This window comes from Vipera berus (assembly GCF_964194415.1).
Source record: "Vipera berus genome assembly, chromosome: 1".
Classification (NCBI taxonomy): Eukaryota; Metazoa; Chordata; class Lepidosauria; order Squamata; family Viperidae; genus Vipera; species Vipera berus.
The window spans coordinates 292,078,924-292,099,216 of record NC_138202.1 but is presented as its reverse complement, the minus strand read 5'-3'; the positions used below and the strand labels follow the sequence as shown (position 1 = coordinate 292,099,216).

Here is a 20,293-nt window from a genome sequence, read left to right as displayed (position 1 = left end):
CTCCCTTGAATCTGATGAAGGACCTGCTGTTTGTAGACAATAAGTATTGTGGTAACGATAATGAAAGATCTCCCAGTTAAATCAGAGGGTGTTAACTGAATCAGTGCAATTTAAAGGATAATTTTGGAATCTCTCTGCCCCGTACTAGATGTTTGAACTTGGAATATTAATGAAAATGTTCTATTCTAAATTATGTATAGTGAGATCAAAATATTATTTTGTTATATATTCCTTAACAATCAGATTTAATTTAGAGGTTTTTAGTATTTATTTTAGTGTGTGTGGGGGTTGTATTTGAACCAAATTCTGAGACTACATTGTTAACCATTTCTAAAGAAAACCTGCAGGTGAATGTCACATTTCCATATTTAGGTGAGATTTTTTTTCACTGTTGAATCTGGGGATGTAAATAATCATCAGTATGCCTGCAGATGGAATATTAATAAAAATTATAGATTACATTGAGCTAGAATGGGGTTAACTCGTCCCCTGCTTTCTTTCCTGAATTACCAGCATTCATTCATATGCACAGAGGTTGAGAAAGGATTCAGAGGAATTTTTGGGATAGCATGTAAAAATGTTCTATATGTGTAATCTTTTTTTGTAATGTTCCATTTTCCAAGGATTTTTTTTAACTCCAGAAAATTAAAACAATTCATTTACTTGATTTCAGTTCAGTTCATTTGCTATTTTTTTCGATTTCATATGATATCGGAACTGAACTTTTGGTCACTTGCTATATAATTTCTAGTGGGTGTTTCTTCCTAGGCAATAGTTAATTGTTCCAGTACAGATAATTCTATACAATACAAGTTTATTATTATTACTGATTCTCTAAATTCATCCCAAAATTTTGGATGGATATAGAGTTCTACTTTGTGTCTATCTTGAATTGAAATACAAGTAGTCCTAAGTTAATGCAGCTTGCTCAGCCCTCTTACAAGCTTAATCAAACAATGCTAAATGAATGATTTTGATGACTGATTCTCAAAGTTTGGGCCATTGCAGCACCCGCATAGTTATATGATCACAATCTGGCTCTTGGCAGCTAGACTGCATTTCTGCATGTCTGTCGCAATGTCCTATGGGCACATGGTCACCATTATCTTCCCTACCAGTTTTTGGGAAACATGAATAAAATAATTTCTCAGAGACATCCATGGCTACTGTGGGGACAGACTATTGAGCTAAAATATAAAATGTCTACCAACATGGCTGCTTTTTTGTTTTCAGAATAAGTTTATCTTATTTTTGTTGATTTACTCCCCCCCCCCCCCGCAATTTTGTTCTAGGGATAATTAATCCTGTTAATTGTTTCTACATCAAAAACAAAATGGTAGAAATTGAAAGAATTATTAAATGAGTTAATTATTAAATTATATAAAATGTAAATCACCTGGTGAGAAAACAAATTATCAAGATCACTAGATTAATAATTAATAATAAATGGGGGTGGGAGAATACTAGATTTCTAATTGCCTAACAGTAATTGTGATTGCAACACATTTGACAACCTTTCTAGAGATATTTAGTGACCTGTCAAATAAGGAGTGAATAATTTTCCCCAGTCTTCCATATCTGTGGATTAAGAAAGGCATTGATAATTCAGCTTGTTATATCATATAAAAGGATTATCATATGATGTTATTTGAGATTTTCTAAATGTTGGAAAGTACTTGGATAAAATTGCAAAGGAAGTCTGTGAAATTTCCCTTTTAACAGGGAATCTAGTAAGACATTTTACTGGGTGAAATAAAAGCCGTATATTTCATATATTTTAGCAGTTTTCCATACATGTCATTGTAAACAAAGAAGAGTTTTTGACTAAATCACATTGAATGTCAGTATTAAAAGTCCATTGTATCAAATTCAACCTGACATATTTTAATCTATATGTCTGTCTATTCATTCTATCATCTCGCTCTTTATCTTTTCAGCTAATTGTTCATTTTATTAAAGGACAAGTTATTATAAACAATTAATTTGCTATGGATTAACAGCTAGACTTTTGAAATTATTACTGCCTGCAGTCAAGTTCTTGTCTCATTTTCTTTTTAAAAAAATACACCCCTACCACTTAGATATGCAATTTTCCACTTTTACGGAAGACCTTACTTCTGATTGAAATAAATCAAGGTATTGCCATCTTGCATTGGGAAAAATATTTTGAATGACATAAAATTACTATTGCTACTGTAAGACACTTAACTGATTTTCTGTTTACCATCTCTTTGTACATCTGCTTTGTCTTAAGATTTTTCTTCTTCATTCACATAATATTTGTACAATTTGGCAATAGCAATCTACTGGTGAGAAGGTCTGTCAAAAATAAAGTAGGATATCTTGTCTCTTTGGAGTTTGAAATGTTCATACTGCCAAGCATTGCTTAAAAATGTTTTTGAACAAGGTAATTCTCACACTTTTTAATACATTTCCTCTTTTTAAAAGATGTTGATGAATTAAGTGAAGACATGAAAGAAGGTCTCAGGCACCTTGCTAAGACTCTGCAGCTGTATTTGAAGGTGGAAATCCAAGATGTTTCTCAGCTTTTGCCGGCCTTAGATGTTTTTCAGATCTTTGCAAAAGTAAGTGTTAAAAGAGAGTTCTGAAAATGTAGTCATTATTCATATTTTTGTGCTTTCACATCCTTCGAAAGAGCTATTTTAAACTATAATTCACTCCCAGATATCAGACTGAGTGAACAGTAAATTTATATACCACTTTAAAAATTACAGATTCCTCTCTCAAAGTTCAGTATCTTTTTTCTAATAGAAACAGTCATCATATTAAAAAAGAACTATGACAAAACACATAATGGTAATACTGAAAAATAACACCAAGATTTTAACATTAAAAACATTTATGTGTTGCTTCTGAAAACATGGCTTATGCATTCCTTTTTGTTTGAAATGGGTATCTCTATTGAAAAAATAATGTATCGTAATGTATATTTAATGATTATTCACTGATATATGCCTTGTACTTAGAAATTTAATTTTCCCCCCATCCTGATATAAATGTCAGGGAAGGTTAATAATTTTCTACTGCTTTTATTATCATCTACTATTTGCTTTAGATAATTGAGAGGGTGATTACATGGGATATTTTTGTGATTTCCTATAGCAAAATATTATAGCTATAATCCATTGTAAAGTGATTTTATTTTGAATTTTACTTTTTTATCATTTTCTGCAAATCTGTGGCTAATTTAGAGTAGCTATTGGATCCATCATGATCCTCATGAGAAGCTTTTAGTTCAGCTGACTCAATTTCAGATTTCTTTTCCCTGGTTTGTAACCATCTAATTTCTTCACCTAGCATATTTGCTTTTTAAAATGGTTATGTAATTTGTTTATTGCATTTTTCTTTTTGCTGTAATGAATGTTTGTATTTAAGTTTGGCTAAAACACAGTGCTTTATAGGAGAAATGTTGTCTGCTATTTTAATACATAATTGCTTTTTGTGGGATAAACATTAATTTTAAAAATTGTTCCAAGTTGATGTTCTTGGTTTTGCTATAAAAATAAATAGGAAAAGCTCAGAATAAGAGTATTTAAAAAAATAAAATAAAATTAGTGTCTGAATTAAAGCCATTAAATATGCCTTCCTCTGTGACAAATACAATATTACTACGCTAACTGTATTGTATGGAGGGCATAAAATTGGCATAATCTATACACTTTATATTTAGTTGTTCTTTGGATAGATTTTGTATTTATTTATTTTGTATTTATTTGTGGTGTAATGTTGAATAAAGAAATAATGAATTTTATACTATTTTATACTATTGTATATCAGCTTTGGATAATTAATGGTAATTAATTAATATGTCTATGTCATATGCATGAATCTCTGTAGCTAACAATTAAAACAATGGAAAAACATAGTAAAAAGCAACCAAAATAAACAACAAGAACAAAAATAATGTAAAATAATATGTGAACTCTTCTTTAACACAACTATGACCAAGAAATGGGCTCACTATCATTAGTACGTTCCATATATTTAGAAGTACACTGTTATTGTATCCATTTACTTTATTGCTTATAATAACCGTCTGCTTGGAAGCTTTAGATTCAGTATTATAGTACAATATCCTACCTTTCATTAGCAACTTATTAACTTTTTAATAGACGGATAGAAAATTATTTGCAAATAATCTTGTGTAAGAAAAAGGGTTCTGAAACATTTTCTATAGCTTTAAATTATACTGAATGGAAAGCAGAAGTGGCCAAAAATATTAGTACCTCCATTTCCCCCCAAAGAATCCCAATTTGTTGAAATAAATTGAAACAGACATGGATAATTCTTGGTAGAAAAGTATTGGCTGCATCTATAAAACAAAACTATTATAAAAATAATAATCACATGTTCTGTGTTCTTTTCTATGTATCTCCTAGGCATGAGATACTTACTCTACATTTGAATGCCATTCTTTAATTTATGAACAGTTTTAATAATTTCTATAGTAAACCATATAGGTCAGTTACACGGCTTTTTGATGTAGGTGCTTCAGGAATGAGAATAAATATAATTATGAAAGATGAAAGAGAAAAATAAGCAGCCCTATACAGAGGTTACTAATTCCTGACATATTTTAGAAAAGTGCCTATCAAATAGAGATTGCAATGAAATTTACTTTAACCTCCCTCTTTTCTTTCATCCTTAATAACAACCAGTGTTATTATAAATCTGCTTAGTTTTGCTGCTATACCAAGAAGATCATTGGAAGCTTGGAATGAAACAAATCAAAATGAAAATAAAAAAATAGAGTTTCATTCATGATAACATGATGGTTAATAATACCTTAAAAGAAATACTATCTATCTCCCGTGGAATTTAGTTTTCATAAAGTTATTGCAGATTGTTTCTAACAATCAATTCTGAATTCACAGTTTTTTCTTTAAATACATGGTAAGCATCAGAAAAGCTAGTTAGAAAATTCCAAAATAATTTGTAATATAACTGTAATACAGTTATAATTTCGAAGGAATTGTCAAAAGAAAGTAAGCATTTTTAAACTAAGAACATTATATAATGTTCAGTTAAGGAGGAGAGAAACCAATTCATTCTATGCTGACTTTTTAGAATATAGTGGTTCATAAATATATTTTACATTTTAATTTCACCTTGGGGATTTAACAAAATTGCTGTGTTTGTGTATGTGTGTGTGTATTGTATGTGTGATATCACTACTCTTCAAGAATAAAAGTAATTTAAAATAATAAAACTAAAACACTAGGTTTTGGTTCTATTTCTGCTTAGTATTTAATACAGAGCATGTACTTACAGGATCTTTAGCATTTCCAAGTAAACTTGCAAAAGATGTCTGACTGAAATCCTGCCCCCTGCCATATTATACAGATACATGCTTACATTTTAAAGCTTCTCCATTTGTTTTTCCATCTAGGTACATCTTTTATTTTACTTGTTCAAGTTTATCTCTGTGTAACTTGAAATTGGAATACTGTAGCGCAGTAGCCCCAACCTTTTTGGCACCAAGGACCGGTTTCATGGAAGGCAATTTTTCCACGGACTGAGGAGGATAGTTTTGGTTTTGTTCACTCACCCATCGCTCACCTCTAGTTGTGTGGCCCATTTCCTAATAGGGAGACCCTTTTGCAGCATATAGCTTTTACAATTGTATAATTTGCATTGGCTATTAGGAGGCAATATGTGACCAGTTTCATTTTTATTGAAACTTATTAAACATACATAGCCAGACCCTATTCTGTGGGTTTCGGGCATACTCTGAAATTGAACTCATGGATTATTGTGTTTTAATTATATAATGTGCATAAAGTAAACTTAAAGAAAGGTAGAGTACATGCCATTTTGATAAAGTCTCTTATCATTTGGAATTGTTCACTCAGTTATCCCTGTCAGATATTAATAACTACCTTTTTCTTGATAGATGAATCGGACTATCCATGCTCCTTGTTTGTCTATTTACCATAATGATATATACATACATACATACATACATACATACATACATATGTACATATATATATTGCTCAAAAAAAATAAAGGGAACACAAGATAAGACACCCTACTATTAAATACAGTACATTGTGTTGTTTAAGTGTTCCCTTTATTTTATTTATATATATATATATATATATATATATATATATATATATATATATATATAATAAAATAAATATATATATATATACATACATACATACATATACATATACATGCATACATACATATATATATATACACACACATATATATGTAACCTGTATCTTCACTTCCACGCATGTATTTATCATCTCCAGAAGATCAGATCACTTTCTTCAGATTTCTTGCATCCTTCCCCTGAAAATGTAATGTCAGTGTCATAGTCCTATCCAACCCCCGGCTAATGATAAATACAGAACAGGTCAATTTTAGCACAGTTTGAATAGTATGACCAAAGTATGATCAAAGTCCAGTTTAACCTCAAATATGCTTATAGTATTTTATGCAAATTAAAATCTTTAATCTAGAGACTACTTTGCATGTCAACATAATGCGGATCCCATCCCACCCATTCAGAACTACAATACATAATGTGTGTTGGCACATTTAAGTTACAAAGCCATAACTATAAGAAATATGGAGCATGCAGTAATCCTGTTATGCTTGTATTTCTTTTCTTGATAAGATTGCTAGATATGCTTATCTCCAAATGAGAAGTAAATTTTGTTCTGACGTGGGACTATTTGTTCATCTTGTTGGAGCTATTTTTTATTATGTATATCTACATATTTTTGGTAAATAATTTTTCAAGTGATTTACAGCTAGAGGTATTGGTGAGGTGTGTGAAAATCAGGATTTTCATGGTGTTGACATTAACCTTTTTGGTACTATAATTAATCTTAGCTACTGTTATTTATTATAACATATAATATAAACAAATGAATCACTAAGTTGGAATAAATTACAATTTAATTAAAAGTCCTGAAATTGCACTTTGAAACTTTCATGTGCTCTAGGCATAGATGAACTGTATGAATCTTCAAGATTATAAGGTAAAACTGTCTTCAGAATGCAGAGGAGAATTGATTTATTTGTGCAGTATAAAAAAGGATAGATTGCCTTAATCATGAAGATAAGGGTTCTTTGTGTATATGAGAAATAGAAAAGTTCTTTGTATAAATGAGAAATACAAGATCTTTTTTAAACCTTAGAGACCAGTGATGGTGAACCTTTTAGAGACCGAGTGCCCAAACCGCAACCCAAAACCCACTTATTTATCGCAAAGTGCCAGGGCCACATCAGCATTGTGGTGCCCTCAGGGAGGATGGGGTGTGTGGCCCACTGGGTGGGCATGGCCACCTTGATGTTGCTCGTGGGGGGATGCCTGTGGGGGCTGGGCAGGATTGGGGGAGATCCAGGGGGTCTCTGGTGGGTGGGACAGTGGGCAGGAGGCTTGTCCTGCAGGGTGAGGCCGAGGGTAGGGTGGGGATGCTATTGCTGCGGGGCAAGGCGAGGCAGGGGTGGCTGCTGCCTGACACTATTGGCCGCCACACACAGAGGCCAGCGAGTGCATGGGGACATGCTATACCACCTCTACTCAAGCTTGGTAGCCAGTTGCTTCGCCTCCTTTGTGCTGGGCGGGGCTGCCACTCCGGGCTCCGGCGGTGGCCTAATGGACCTGCGCAAGCTGCTGGCGGTGGCGGCAGGTGTGCCCACAGAGAGGGCTCTTGATTGCCATCTCTGGCACGCGTGCCATAGGTTCGCCATCACTGTTAGAGATCATCTTTTCATAGCATTCCATGTTGTCTTTGAGATGGAAAGACTTTGGTCACTTTAATACAGGGATGTCCAACATTGGCAACTTTAAGACTTGTGGATTTTAACTCCCAGAGTTCCCCAGTCAGCACCCCAGCCAGGAAGAGCGCTGACACTTTCGATTTGCCTCGACATATGTGTTCTGCAGTACATTGTGTAATCCTCAGAATCTACTCTTTATCATTCTACCAAACTCAGTGGCTGTACTATACTCATTATAGTATAGTACTTCTAGTTTTATATTTAACCATAAGGCTTTCAGGGGTTGTGATAGTCTTTTAATTTTTGAAAAGTTTTGGAATTCACTTTTACATCATAGATCTCCAACCATGAAAATATGAACTCTGGTCAGAAACAGTCTCCCAGTGGAGCCCAATGAAAGGTTCTCCAGATCTGGTTTAGTAGCTTCTTAATACCATCTATAGTGGTAAGAGAGAAAGTTGTTTATAGTGGCTTTATGCCTGTGAGAATATGTTATCATCTGAACTCTGACAAGGTCTATTTGGAAAGACTTTGATCATGGGAAGCAAACAGAGAAGATTGCAAATAGCAATTTTATGACCTCACCTCCCACCAATATCATAATCGTGAGCAGGTACTCAAGTGCCCAGATCACAAGCACGTGATCATGGGGGTTGTGAAACAGTTGGAACTTTAAGAACCGGACATATACCCATTTTTTTCAGTGCTGCTGTAGTTTTGGACAGTCACTGAATGAATGGACATAAGCCATAAACTAATTGGAACAAATTTGTACACAGCATACAGGTATATTCTTTAGATAAGCTTGATTTTTATTTATCTTGAATGGATTATATTTACGTTAGACTTTGGGGCAACTGACTAATCCTTTGACTCTGTGTGTATGTGCATATAAAGTAATAGATTACAGTTTACTAAGAATAGGTGTCTTGTCTGAGAGTGTTGAAATGGTTTAAAAAATGCTCCAAAAGCTTCGGGGTGATAAGTATGGCGACTAAATTTCTAACCTGGAATGTTAATGGACTAAATTCGCCTCAGAAGAGAAAGAAAGTTTTTCAATACTTAAAACAATTGAAGATTGATGTTATATGCTTGCAAGAAACGCATATTAGGGCTATGGACCAAAAGTTTTTTATTGAATTCAAGGTTGGGTACGCAATTTGTTGCCTCTGCAATGAATAAGAAAAACGGAGTGGTTGTTTATGTTAAAAGTGCTATAACAGCGGACCTAATTGAAGCAGATAAACATGGAAGATACGTAATGATAGATTTGTTGCTAGAAGGCAAAAAAACGCTTTTAGTTGGACTGTATGCTCCTAATCAACAACAACAACAAGCTGATTTTTTTAGCTTACTTCAGACAAAGCTTACTCAGATGGATTACAAATCGTTTATTTTTATGGGGGATTGGAATGGTGTTTTGGATGTACAGATGGATAAGGCTGGTTTTTTTAAGCGTGTTCCGTGTCATGCCAGACTGCCTAAGTCTTTTTTTGAAATGAAGGATGATTTGGAATTGCGAGACATTTGGCGTGACACACACCCGCATGAAAAGGATTATACTTTTTTTTCTGATAGACATCAATCTTTTTCCAGGATTGACTTTATTCTGTTGACTAATGATTTTTTTTCTAGGACTAAGAAGGTAAAGATTTGTGCAAGAGCTATTTCTGACCATAGCCCAGTATGGTTAGAGATCAATAAGGACAACGGAGATAGGCGCTCGTGGCGCGTAAATGAGAACTTGTTTAGAAATCAGAAAAATGTGGAAGAGTGTAAACAGCGAATGAAGGATTTTTTTGAAATTAATATGAATAAGGATACTTCTATGGACATGGTTTGGGATGCTAGCAAGGCCTATATGAGAGGAGTGTTGATATATATGAATAATAAACATAGACGTACTTTGGAAGCTAGAAGGAAAGATTTGGAGAATGAAATTAAGGAAAAAGAGAATGCCTTGATTCTGAATCCATTGGATGTGAAGATCAAGGAGGTTATCAAGTTATTAAGAGGACAATTTGATAAATTAATGGCTGACCAGGTGGCAACCAATTTGCGGTTTGCCAGGCATAATACTTTTTGCAATGCTAATAAGCCAGGTAGATGGCTAGCTTATAGACTAAGGAAAAAGCAGAGGGCTTCTAATATAGATAAAATTGAACATAAGGGAAAGGTAGTGTTTCAACAGGATTTTATTAAGGAAGCCTTTGTGGATTTTTATTCTAAACTATATGCTAAGGAGAAGATTAACGAAAAAGACATTGATGAATATTTGGAGAATGCTAGCATTCCGGTTCTTACGCAAGTACAAAAAGAGGAGATTAATCAATTGATTACAGAAGAAGAAATATTTACAGCAATTAAGGAGTTGAAGGTGGATAAAGCGCCAGGTACAGATGGTCTGACTGCGGCCTACTACAAAAATCTACAATTAGAGATGGTTAAACCGTTAAAGGAATTGTTCCAGACAATCCAGAGAGGGGGAAAGGTGCCTCCGTCTTGGAAAACTGCCTTTATTTCTTTGATTCCGAAGGAAGACCAAGATGTTACTCAAGTAAAAAACTACAGACCGATATCACTATTAAATACAGACTACAAGATATTTGCTAAGGTGTTGGCTAATAGATTGATGAGGGTTCTGCAACGGGTGATTCATGGGGATCAAACTGGGTTTATTAGTGGTAGGCAAATGAAAAATAACGTGAGGCATATAGTTGATGTGTTGGAATTTTTGGAAAGGAACAACCAGATCCCTGCGGCGCTAATTTTTTTAGATGCTGAAAAAGCTTTTGACCAATTGAATTGGCAATTTTTGATGAAAGTTTTAGATAAAATGAATTTTGGGGATAAATTTTTGCAACCAATTAGGGCATTATATCAAAAACAAACAGCTCGAATAATAGTTAACAATAGTTTGTCAGAAGTATGTAATATTGAGAAGGGTACAAGGCAAGGGTGCCCGTTATCGCCTTTGTTATTTGTGTTAACATTGGAGATATTATTGCTAAAAATACGAAATTCGGAAAGAATTAAGGGTATACAGATTAGAGATCAGGATTATAGATTGAGAGCGTTCGCAGACGATCTGGTTGTTACAGTGACCCAGCCGGAGAGCTCTGTTGTGGACCTGATGGAGATAATAATGCAATATGGGAAGGTTTCTGGATTTAAAGTTAATGTACAAAAAACTAAAATTTTGGCTAAAAACATGACAGCATCGCAAAAGGCCCTTTTAGAAGGGTTAACTGGATTCGAGATTGTCAAAAGGGTCAAATATTTGGGGGTGCTTTTGTCGCCCTCTAATACAAAATTATATAAAAATAACTATGAAAAATTATGGGGAAAAATCCAAAAAGAAATGGAGAGTTGGGAAAAACTGCAATTGTCTTTGTTGGGGCGAATCGCAGCAGTAAAAATGAATGTCCTGCCTAAATTTTTATTTTTATTTCAAATGATACCGGTTCTTAAGAAAGATTCTAATTTGGAGGAATGGCAGAGAGGTATCAATAAATTTGTTTGGGCAGGGAAAAGGCCACGAGTTAAACTTAAGATTATGCAGGATACTCGTGAAAGAGGTGGTCTTAAAATGCCTAATCTTAAATTATATTATGAAGCTGCTGCGTTAGCAGGTATAAGTGATTGGATTAATTTGACACAAGAGAGATTATTAAATCTTGAGGGCCACGACTTGTTGTTTGGCTGGCATGCATATTTGTTGTATGATAAGAAGGTAGATAATGTCTTTAGAGTGCATATTTTAAGACAGGCATTGCTGAGAGTTTGGAAGAAGTATAGACATAAGTTAGACTGTAAGATACCATTGTGGGCAATTCCAAAACACGCAATAGAAAATATAAATGTTGGTTTTAAACATGATGTGACTACGTATAAAGAGATTTTAAGCTTGGAAAGAAATGTCTGGAGTCTGAAACCATATAGCCTCTTGCGAGATGAGGAGATTGTTCAAACTTGGTTTCAATATATTCAGCTACGGGCCAGGTGGAAAGAAGATCAAAAAATTGGTTTTACAATGACTGATGAAAATCTGATAAAGCAAATTAGAAATCAGGGACCAGCACATATTAAACGGATATATCTTGCATTGATAGAGATTGACTCAGAAACAGAACTTGTTAAGGATTGTATGATAAAATGGGCCCAAAACATCCAAGAAGTTATTAAAATGGACACGTGGGAAAAGATTTGGGTGAGGAACGTAAAATTTACACAAGCTCAAAATTTAAGAGAGAACTTTTATAAAATGTTTTATAGATGGCATCTAGATCCTAAAAAGCTTGCAAGTATGTATCCGAATTATCAACCAAAATGTTGGAGGTGTGGTGATGAAGATGCAACATATTTTCATGTATGGTGGACTTGTAAAAAGGTTAAGGCCTTCTGGATAAAAATTTGGTGGAATATGCAGAAGATTTTCAAGCAAAGGATAAAGTTTTGTCCGCAACTTTTTTTGCTGGGAATAATTACAGATGCTACGGTTGTGGACACTAAGTTGATGTTGAATTTAATTACGGCAGCAAGACTTTTAATAGGTCAGTATTGGAAGAAAGAGGAACTGCCGACCATAGAAGAATGGACTTTAAAGGTTTCTGACCTGGCAGAGATGGCAAAGATTTCGGCTTATTTGAAAGATCACTCGCAAGAACGTTATATTATGGAATGGAGAAAATGGATTGAGTATATCCAGAACAAATATAGGACTAAGAAGTTTCATGTAGCATTTGAATAAGTCTTCCTTCTCTTTTTCTTTCTTTTTTTCTTTTTCCCCCCTCTATATATATTTAATATTATTAAGGTTTGTATTATCCTATATAAGCTAGAGAGTGATAGATTTTAGAGTTTATGGTTGTTAGTTTATGGTTGTTTATGATTGTTTTTTTCCCTATACCTTGTATTTAGCTCTGGGAAGTCGGGGGGGGGGAGGGGGAGAGGGGTAGGGAGGGAGGGAGAGGGGAGGGGGAGGGGGGACTGTTAAAGATAAACTGTATGTTAAAACTTTTCAATAAAAAAAAATGAATATCTGGGGTCAGCCCAAGCAGTTACGTTTGTTTGCTACATGTTATCTATTGATAAATGCCTACCTTTAAGAAAGCCCCCAAATCCTATTTATTCTTTCAACCTTTCTCTGAATAGAATCTATTGCCTTCTTCTGAATTTTTAGGTGCAACAATTTGATGTTAATATGATGAGAATATTCAAACCCAGGTGTTTTATCACTATGTTCTTACTGTACTGTGTCTTTTGATGCTGTAAGCTGTATTTAAAGGATTTAACATTTAAGAATAAATATAAATATTATATGCCATACCGATTGGCTATGAAAGAGTATTAATCAAAATCTCCATGAAAAAAAGATTGAACAGTTTTTGTAAGGCCTTGCCTACTTCATACGTACTTCTTGACAGCAATAGCGCTTAGGAATAGGAATCTGTAGAAGCAAATATGCATTATTAAATAGTAGCTTACATATTCCAGTTTCAATATGAATCAGTCATAAAAGAATGCAATCAGTTCTGTCTTATATACTACCTCATAATGTCCACAATATTCATAAATGGTTTATTTAAAATGTCAACTAGGACTAATTAATAAAAGATGCAATCAGATTTCCATTTAGTAACAGTTTAAAATGACTTAATTGTTTTAAGCCTCTCTTTTTCACCATTATTCAGAGCAGATACTTTTTTTAATTTTATGATTTACAAGACTGAGCTGTAAAGACTTGGCTTACACTTGTTTAATCAGGCTTAGGAAAATAGATGGGTAGTTGCATACAAAGAGTTCTCTATTCAGAATTGTATTCAAGGCCTGCTTCTCAATTATTGAATTATGTTATAGGAAGCATCTTTTGTTTCTCATTTGCAGGGCAAACCTAACTTCCTTTTTTGCTTCTGCTGGTTAAATTGACATTATTTTAATAACAAAAAAGTGGAAATGTAATTTTATGAATAAATAAAGACACACATACCTTATACAAAAGTTTAATTCTCATTCCAATAATGAATTCAGTTATACTGCAGTTGTCATATGTAATGCTCTTCCACAAAGTCACAATAACCTATTTCAGGTTTCTAATTTGGTGCCATTGTCGCTGTTATCTGCAGCTGATAATACACTCTAAAACATCTGCTAAATTGGGAAATTGTAGTGATTATGCCACTATGGATGAACAGAACTTTACTTTCTTATTAATTTCCATCAGCTCCAGCCAGCATGCCCAATGGTGAGTCTACTTTTAATGCTATGCTATATATTTGAAAAAGGTCTTTGCAATGTGAGCGAAAGGCTTTAAGCACCCCCTTGAAGTGGCTTTATTGTTTAAAAATGTCATCTAGCTTCTTTGGGAAAAAGGTTTAATCAAAGCAAAGAAACTGGACACCATGTACAGGTGAAAACAATCTGGAATACTTTCTGAAGCAGCTGTCTAAATCTTTGTCTACATTTCTGTGTTTACTAAAAAGCATTATCTGAAAGCCTTAATTGACTCAAGGCAAGATGAGTAATGGAGATCAATATCCACAGCGGTGCTTAAAGGTTTGTGAACCCTTTTGAATTTTTAATATTTCTCCATAAATTTGACCTAAACCAGGTTTATCAAGCTGGTGGCCTGTGGGCCGGATGCATCATGTGCAGGCCACACCTACTCTGGCTTCACAAAGGCAAAAAATGTCACGATACAGCACAATACATCATATGATGCGATCGAGTTTGACACCTGTGACCTAAACTATGATCTGTCTCCACCCAAATTAGATAAGGATAAATAGTTTGGGGTCATTTTCCTCAATGAAAAGATGAATAAGTATAAATGTTTTTACTCCCTTGCTTAACTGGGTTCTCTTTATCTAATTTTAGAACTTATGTGGAAATGAACATTATAAATATTCTCAGGCACTTCTGGGCTTGTGCTTATGACAGTTGGGTCTTTTCTTATTTTGAATCCTTTGTTCTGTTTCCTTTATCTTCTAGACTTTTGCCAATTTTAACCTAACCTAAAATTCAGGAATTTAAATGTCAGCATTCTACAGGGTTTTTAATTTTTGGCAAATTTCAGAATGAGCTTGAGTAACCGTTTCATTTTGTCTGCTTTGCTTCAATAGCAGCTATGAAAATGAACTAACGCTTCCTCCAATTTTAATTTGTAATAGTTGATTTCATATTAAAGACTGGAATTGTATCTTAATAAATACCAGGCACTGACAATGTTACATAGTTGGGTAATGAAATACCTGCAAGCTAACAACCAAGCCCAGAGAGAACCAACCTTGAGCTACATATATTCTCTTCTATTGGAAGAAAATATTTCTTTCATTAATGTATATGCCTTGAATGTGTACTTTGTCATGGATATTTTGTACAAGGCAAATGAAGAACAAAATTAGTATCTTCATGAAGCAGCTGAATTAAAATAAGCATACATCATTTCTACAGAATAAAATTGTTTTGTTTTGTAAGAAAAAGCTTCATTAACCATTGCAGAGTGTTTCCTAACTACTACCCAACAGATGGGGACGCAGTGGCTCAGTGGGTTAGGACGCTGAGCTTGTCGATCAGATGGTCAGCAGTTTGGCGGGTCGAATCCCGAGTGCCGCGTAACAGAGTGAGCGCCTGTTACTTGTCCCAGCTTCTGCCAACCTAGCAGTTTGAAAGCACGTAAAAATGCAAGTAGAAAAATAGGGACCACTACGGTGGGAAGGTAACAGTGTTCCGTGCGCCTTTGGTGTCTACTCATGCCGGCCACATGACCACAGAGACGTCCTCGGACAAGCGCTGGCTCTTCGGCTTTGAAACGGAGATGAGCACCGGCCCCTAGAGTTGGAAATGACTAGCACGCATGTGCGGGGGAACCTTTACCTTTACCTTTACCTTACCTAACAGATGTGCTGGACAGCACATCTATAATTAGAGTACAAATATGTAACAAAACATCATGTTTCACAGAAAAATAATTCCCAAATAAGGATCACGATTCCATAATATGTTTTTCTGCACATTTTTAAATTGAACCTATGTCAGTGTACATATTCTAATAATGAACAAGAAATGGTTGATCTGGCTGGTTTGAAAAAGATCACATTTTAATTAAAATTAATAGTATAAAACAATTGTCTATGGTATGAGGCACATGGAATGAATTGTTAGCATCTATGTTATTATTCACTCAATAATGCTGTAGGCAAGGTTTTAAATTTAATTAGCATTGCCATTACTGTAGTGTTACTAATTAATTTTTTCACCATAATCTTGGAGTATAATAACCTTTGAGTTATTAATGTTTTGCACAACAATTAAGCTGGTAATATAACATATGATTGAGAACTGAAAAATAGAAATCAGTCCTATTTAGAGTCTTTGTCCATAGGACAAAACAAAAGAATCTGATGAAATACAGAACCTTATAAATTTTTCTAGTTTATTTTGTTCGTGGCTCAAATCCTGCATTCAATATCTGTATCCTATTAAAATGATTAGTGCTCCAACTTTATATGAACTGTAAAAATGTTTAACATGGAATGCCAAGAAAGATATGGAGAGTAGCCGATCTTTATTAGAGTAGCCAATCTTTATAGTATTAGAATTTGTTTTGGTTTTAAGTATTTTCCTCCCATTGACATCCTACTTTCAGTAGTAAAACCCCTGAGAATTCAGAACAAGACCTGATGATACCGGCAATTTTAAAATATTTTTTCTGATACTTCTGAAGATGCCTGAAGATTGTTCATGGTAACATTTCATTTCTAATTTACCAATGTCTCATGCAAAAGCAGTTATGAAGCAACAGTAAGGGTTTTTGCAATGATCCTGCAATATTGGTTGTGTATTACTTTTTGTTCAATATATGAACTCTATTTCTTCAATAATTAGTTTGGGATCACCAACACCCACAATATATTTCAATTGTTCTTCAGTCTTGACTTGTCTTTTGACCTTCAGATTTGATTACTCTCCAAATGTTGTTTATGACTCAGCCCTGATAAGGATTCTGTTCATGAGCTGACCATTATACCAAAGCTCACCAAACAAAGCCCAATAGTGATTGTGACTTTAAGACCTACGGTAGCAGTTCAATGACCTGCTCTCTCTATAGTACCGGTATATGCCTTGCAACTTTAGCCCTAGTTTTTTAAGGTTTTAATAGATTCTAGTCTCAAGCAAAAGCTCTTTATTTTTTTGATGCTTCTATGAGTTTGCCCTCTTGTTGTTCAAAATGTTGGGAAATCAGAAATAATATAATGTTGTATGATGCTACACAGTCTTGTTCATTTCAGTTTTGTATCTCTGGAATTTCTCACGATCCCCACATTTTTATTTTGTCTATGGAACATGGATAGGTAGGTTGGTGTAAGGCACCAGACTACAATCAGGAGACCATGAGTTCTAAACCTTCCTTAAGCACAGAGGCAGCTTGTTATTCTGGGCCAGTCACTCTCTCTTAGCCCTAGGAAGGAGGCAATAACAAACATGTTTCCAAAATCCTGCCAAAGGAAACTACCCAGAGATGTGGTGGTTTATTTTATAAAGAGAATGATTAGAAATGAAGTTATCCAGGCCTCCTACAATATTGATTTTGTAATTGCTGAGCAAAAAGTTCTGATTTTAAAAGAGATCCCTGCAAAGATTTTAAGAAAAAGGAAGGAATTTGCTTTTTTGACACAAGAATTGAGACGACGTGATATTAAGTTTAGATGGCAAATACCAGTGGGTATGGTTTTGACCTATGAAGGTACGAGGTACTGTTTCACCACGGAGATTCAGGCACGTGATTTCTACAGTAATGTTTTAAAAGTAGTCCCCATACCATCTTTGGAATCTACCAAGAAAAAAGGTGAGAGAGAGTCTCAACGTTCCAGAGAGAACCCACAAGTTGCTGAAGGGTTAACGCAGGCAGATGTGAAAGATACAGGAGTGGGTCAAATTTCATTATCACTGGAGAAGGCCAGAAATTGGAAGAGGCGTGCTACTTCTGGACGAATGAATCAAGCCTGAAGATTTAGTCACATAACTGTAAGAGACAATAATGCAATAAGGATTATGGGAATTGGAATTGCTAGAAGGACTTATTTGGGGATATATTTTTTACCCTTATAAAATAATTATGTATTATTTCGTGTTGCTTTAGTTCTAAGATGATTATGAAAAGTTAATTGGGAAGATTTGTAGTAGTGTTTATTGATATTCTGTAGGTTATGATTTGTTGTTTGGATGAAAAATGTTAAGCTTTTAGTTGGACAGAAGAATAGTTTTATAAAATTGATATAAATTGTTTTCTTTGTGATTGAAGTTAATTGGTAATATTTTTATGGGTAATATTGCAATAGGTAATAGAATATAAGAATATAAGAATGATGTGATTATATAATGTGATTATATAAAAATTTCTTAAGTTTGGAAAGTAATCTATGGTATTTTAAGTTGTATAACATATTAGGATAATGTGAATTTAAAGCTTAGTTGGAATGAGGAATAGTTTTAGACAATTGATATAAATTGGTTTATTTGAGATTGTTTTTATTGGGTATCAGATTGGAAGGTATTATTTTGTATTTGAATAATCATTGATATGATATATATATGTATGTTTGGAATTTACCTATATGAGTTAAAGTTTGATAGTTTGAATAGTTTAGGATTGTTTGCGTAAGTTAGATCATGATTGCTTGTATTTTTATACCCTGTGTTTTGCTCTGGGAAGCGGGGGGGGAGGGGAAAGGGAGGGAGGGGTTGGAGAGGGTTGGGGAGGGGGAAGAGGGTGGGGGGAGGGGGTTGGGAGGGTTTTTTTCTTTTTTTTGGTTTGTTAAAGATAAAATGTATTGTAAAACTTTTTAATAAAAAAAAATCCTGCCAAGAAAACTACAAATAATAATTCAGGCAGTCATAGGAGTCAACACAGGAAGGAAGGAAGGAAGGAAGGAAGGAAGGAAGGAAGGAAGGAAGGAAGGAAGGAAGGAAGGAAGGAAGGAAGGAAGGAAAGAGAGAGAGAAGGTATAGAATTAAAGTCCATATAGACTTATCTAATATTCTGCCAAGAACTTTATTCATTATATTACTGTGTTTAAAATACTGCTGTCACACGACATGTTACTGGAGAACCTTTACCAAAACTTATCCTAGCAACTTTCCTGATTCAAATAGCAATTTGTACTCATTACTGTAGTATAGCTAGAGTTGCTTACATTTTCTACCTTGGGCAATGTATTGGGCAATGTATTATGGAAGATGGATGGATGAATGGATAGATAGATAGATTTTAAAGTTTATGTATTAATTGCTTTCTTGTATTACACATTATATCAAATTTACTTTTGAAATTCTGAGGAAGATTTAGAGAATGTACCATTAAAGAAATTGCTTTTCTCTTTAAATAGAAGCAGAATAGTTGTAAGGTATTCTTGACTGTTTTAACAAATGCCAAGACTAGAATTGTCTTGGATTCATAAGCTAAAAAGAAACAGGTTTGGTCAGACTACCATGGTTATAGGTTCTATTGGGAAAAAAATAAGAAAAATGTAGGATGATATACCGGTATTCTTGCTCCTTAGGACTTAAGATCAGTCCAAGGGCACTTCCACATTTTTTATTCCTAATTCAATCCAGTTAAAGTTGATTGCCACTAAATGATTAAATTAGGGGATGATCCTACTATACCTCAGTAAAATGATTTAAACTCTTGGTATATCTGCATATTTATTATATGAGCCACAATGGTGAAAAGTCTTACATACATGGCTAACGATTGCTGTCCTATTAATTTTTGAGAATGAATAATAATGTATAGAGAACTCTTACATATTAGCCTTACCTACAGTTTTTCAGCAATACATATTCAGACTTCGGCAGAGCACATTAAACCTAACTATCCTGTGAAAAATACATGCAGGCACAGAAACATTGGAAAATCTTCTGAAATTACTGTTATGTTGCTTGCCATGGGGACTGTGATTCTTTACTCTGTCTCAGCCTGCAATACAATTGCAATGAGTTTTCTCTCCAGATGGAAACTGCACTAACTGAATAACTACTACATAGTTCTTATTTCATGCTTCACAAGATTCAAACATTAGGAGTTTATTAGTATAAATTATAAGTATATTATACTAATTATAAGTATGAAAGACATTGTTGGGAGGGAGCAAAAACTATGTTTTTACCGTAATTCTCTTTTTCAGACTCAGAACTGCCATTTATTTTATTATCAGTTGTTGCATGAGGAGACTTGGGTTTTGCAACCAGTTTTGGTTTTCTTTACAATTAAATGCTTTTAAACCAATAACCAAAAAATAACTTTTTATGACACTCAGTTACTAGATCTTAGTTTGTCCAGCTTGTGTGCACACATAGTACCTTGATACTTTTAGTTAATTGGTTTCAGGATGTGAAATGAGTACCAAAAATGATGAGTATCAAACAATTTTTTTCCATAAGGAATAATGTAAAATGAGTCACAAGGCAGCTGGCATTGACAAATTCTAGCTTGTGTGTTGAGTATCAAACAATGAATACTGGG

At 34.2% G+C, this 20,293-nt stretch overlaps 1 protein-coding gene across 1 annotated transcript in view; it reads left to right on the top strand.

Moving 5' to 3' along the window:
- Positions 1-20,293, top strand: part of SMYD3 (SET and MYND domain containing 3) — a gene marked incomplete at its 3' end in the record, with an annotated part of 341,649 nt that overhangs the window by 35,653 nt on the left and 285,703 nt on the right. The window contains exon 5 of the mRNA XM_081344492.1: positions 2,449-2,585. Coding sequence (XP_081200618.1) covers positions 2,449-2,585 — 137 coding nt within the window. The remainder of the gene's footprint in view (positions 1-2,448; positions 2,586-20,293) is intronic.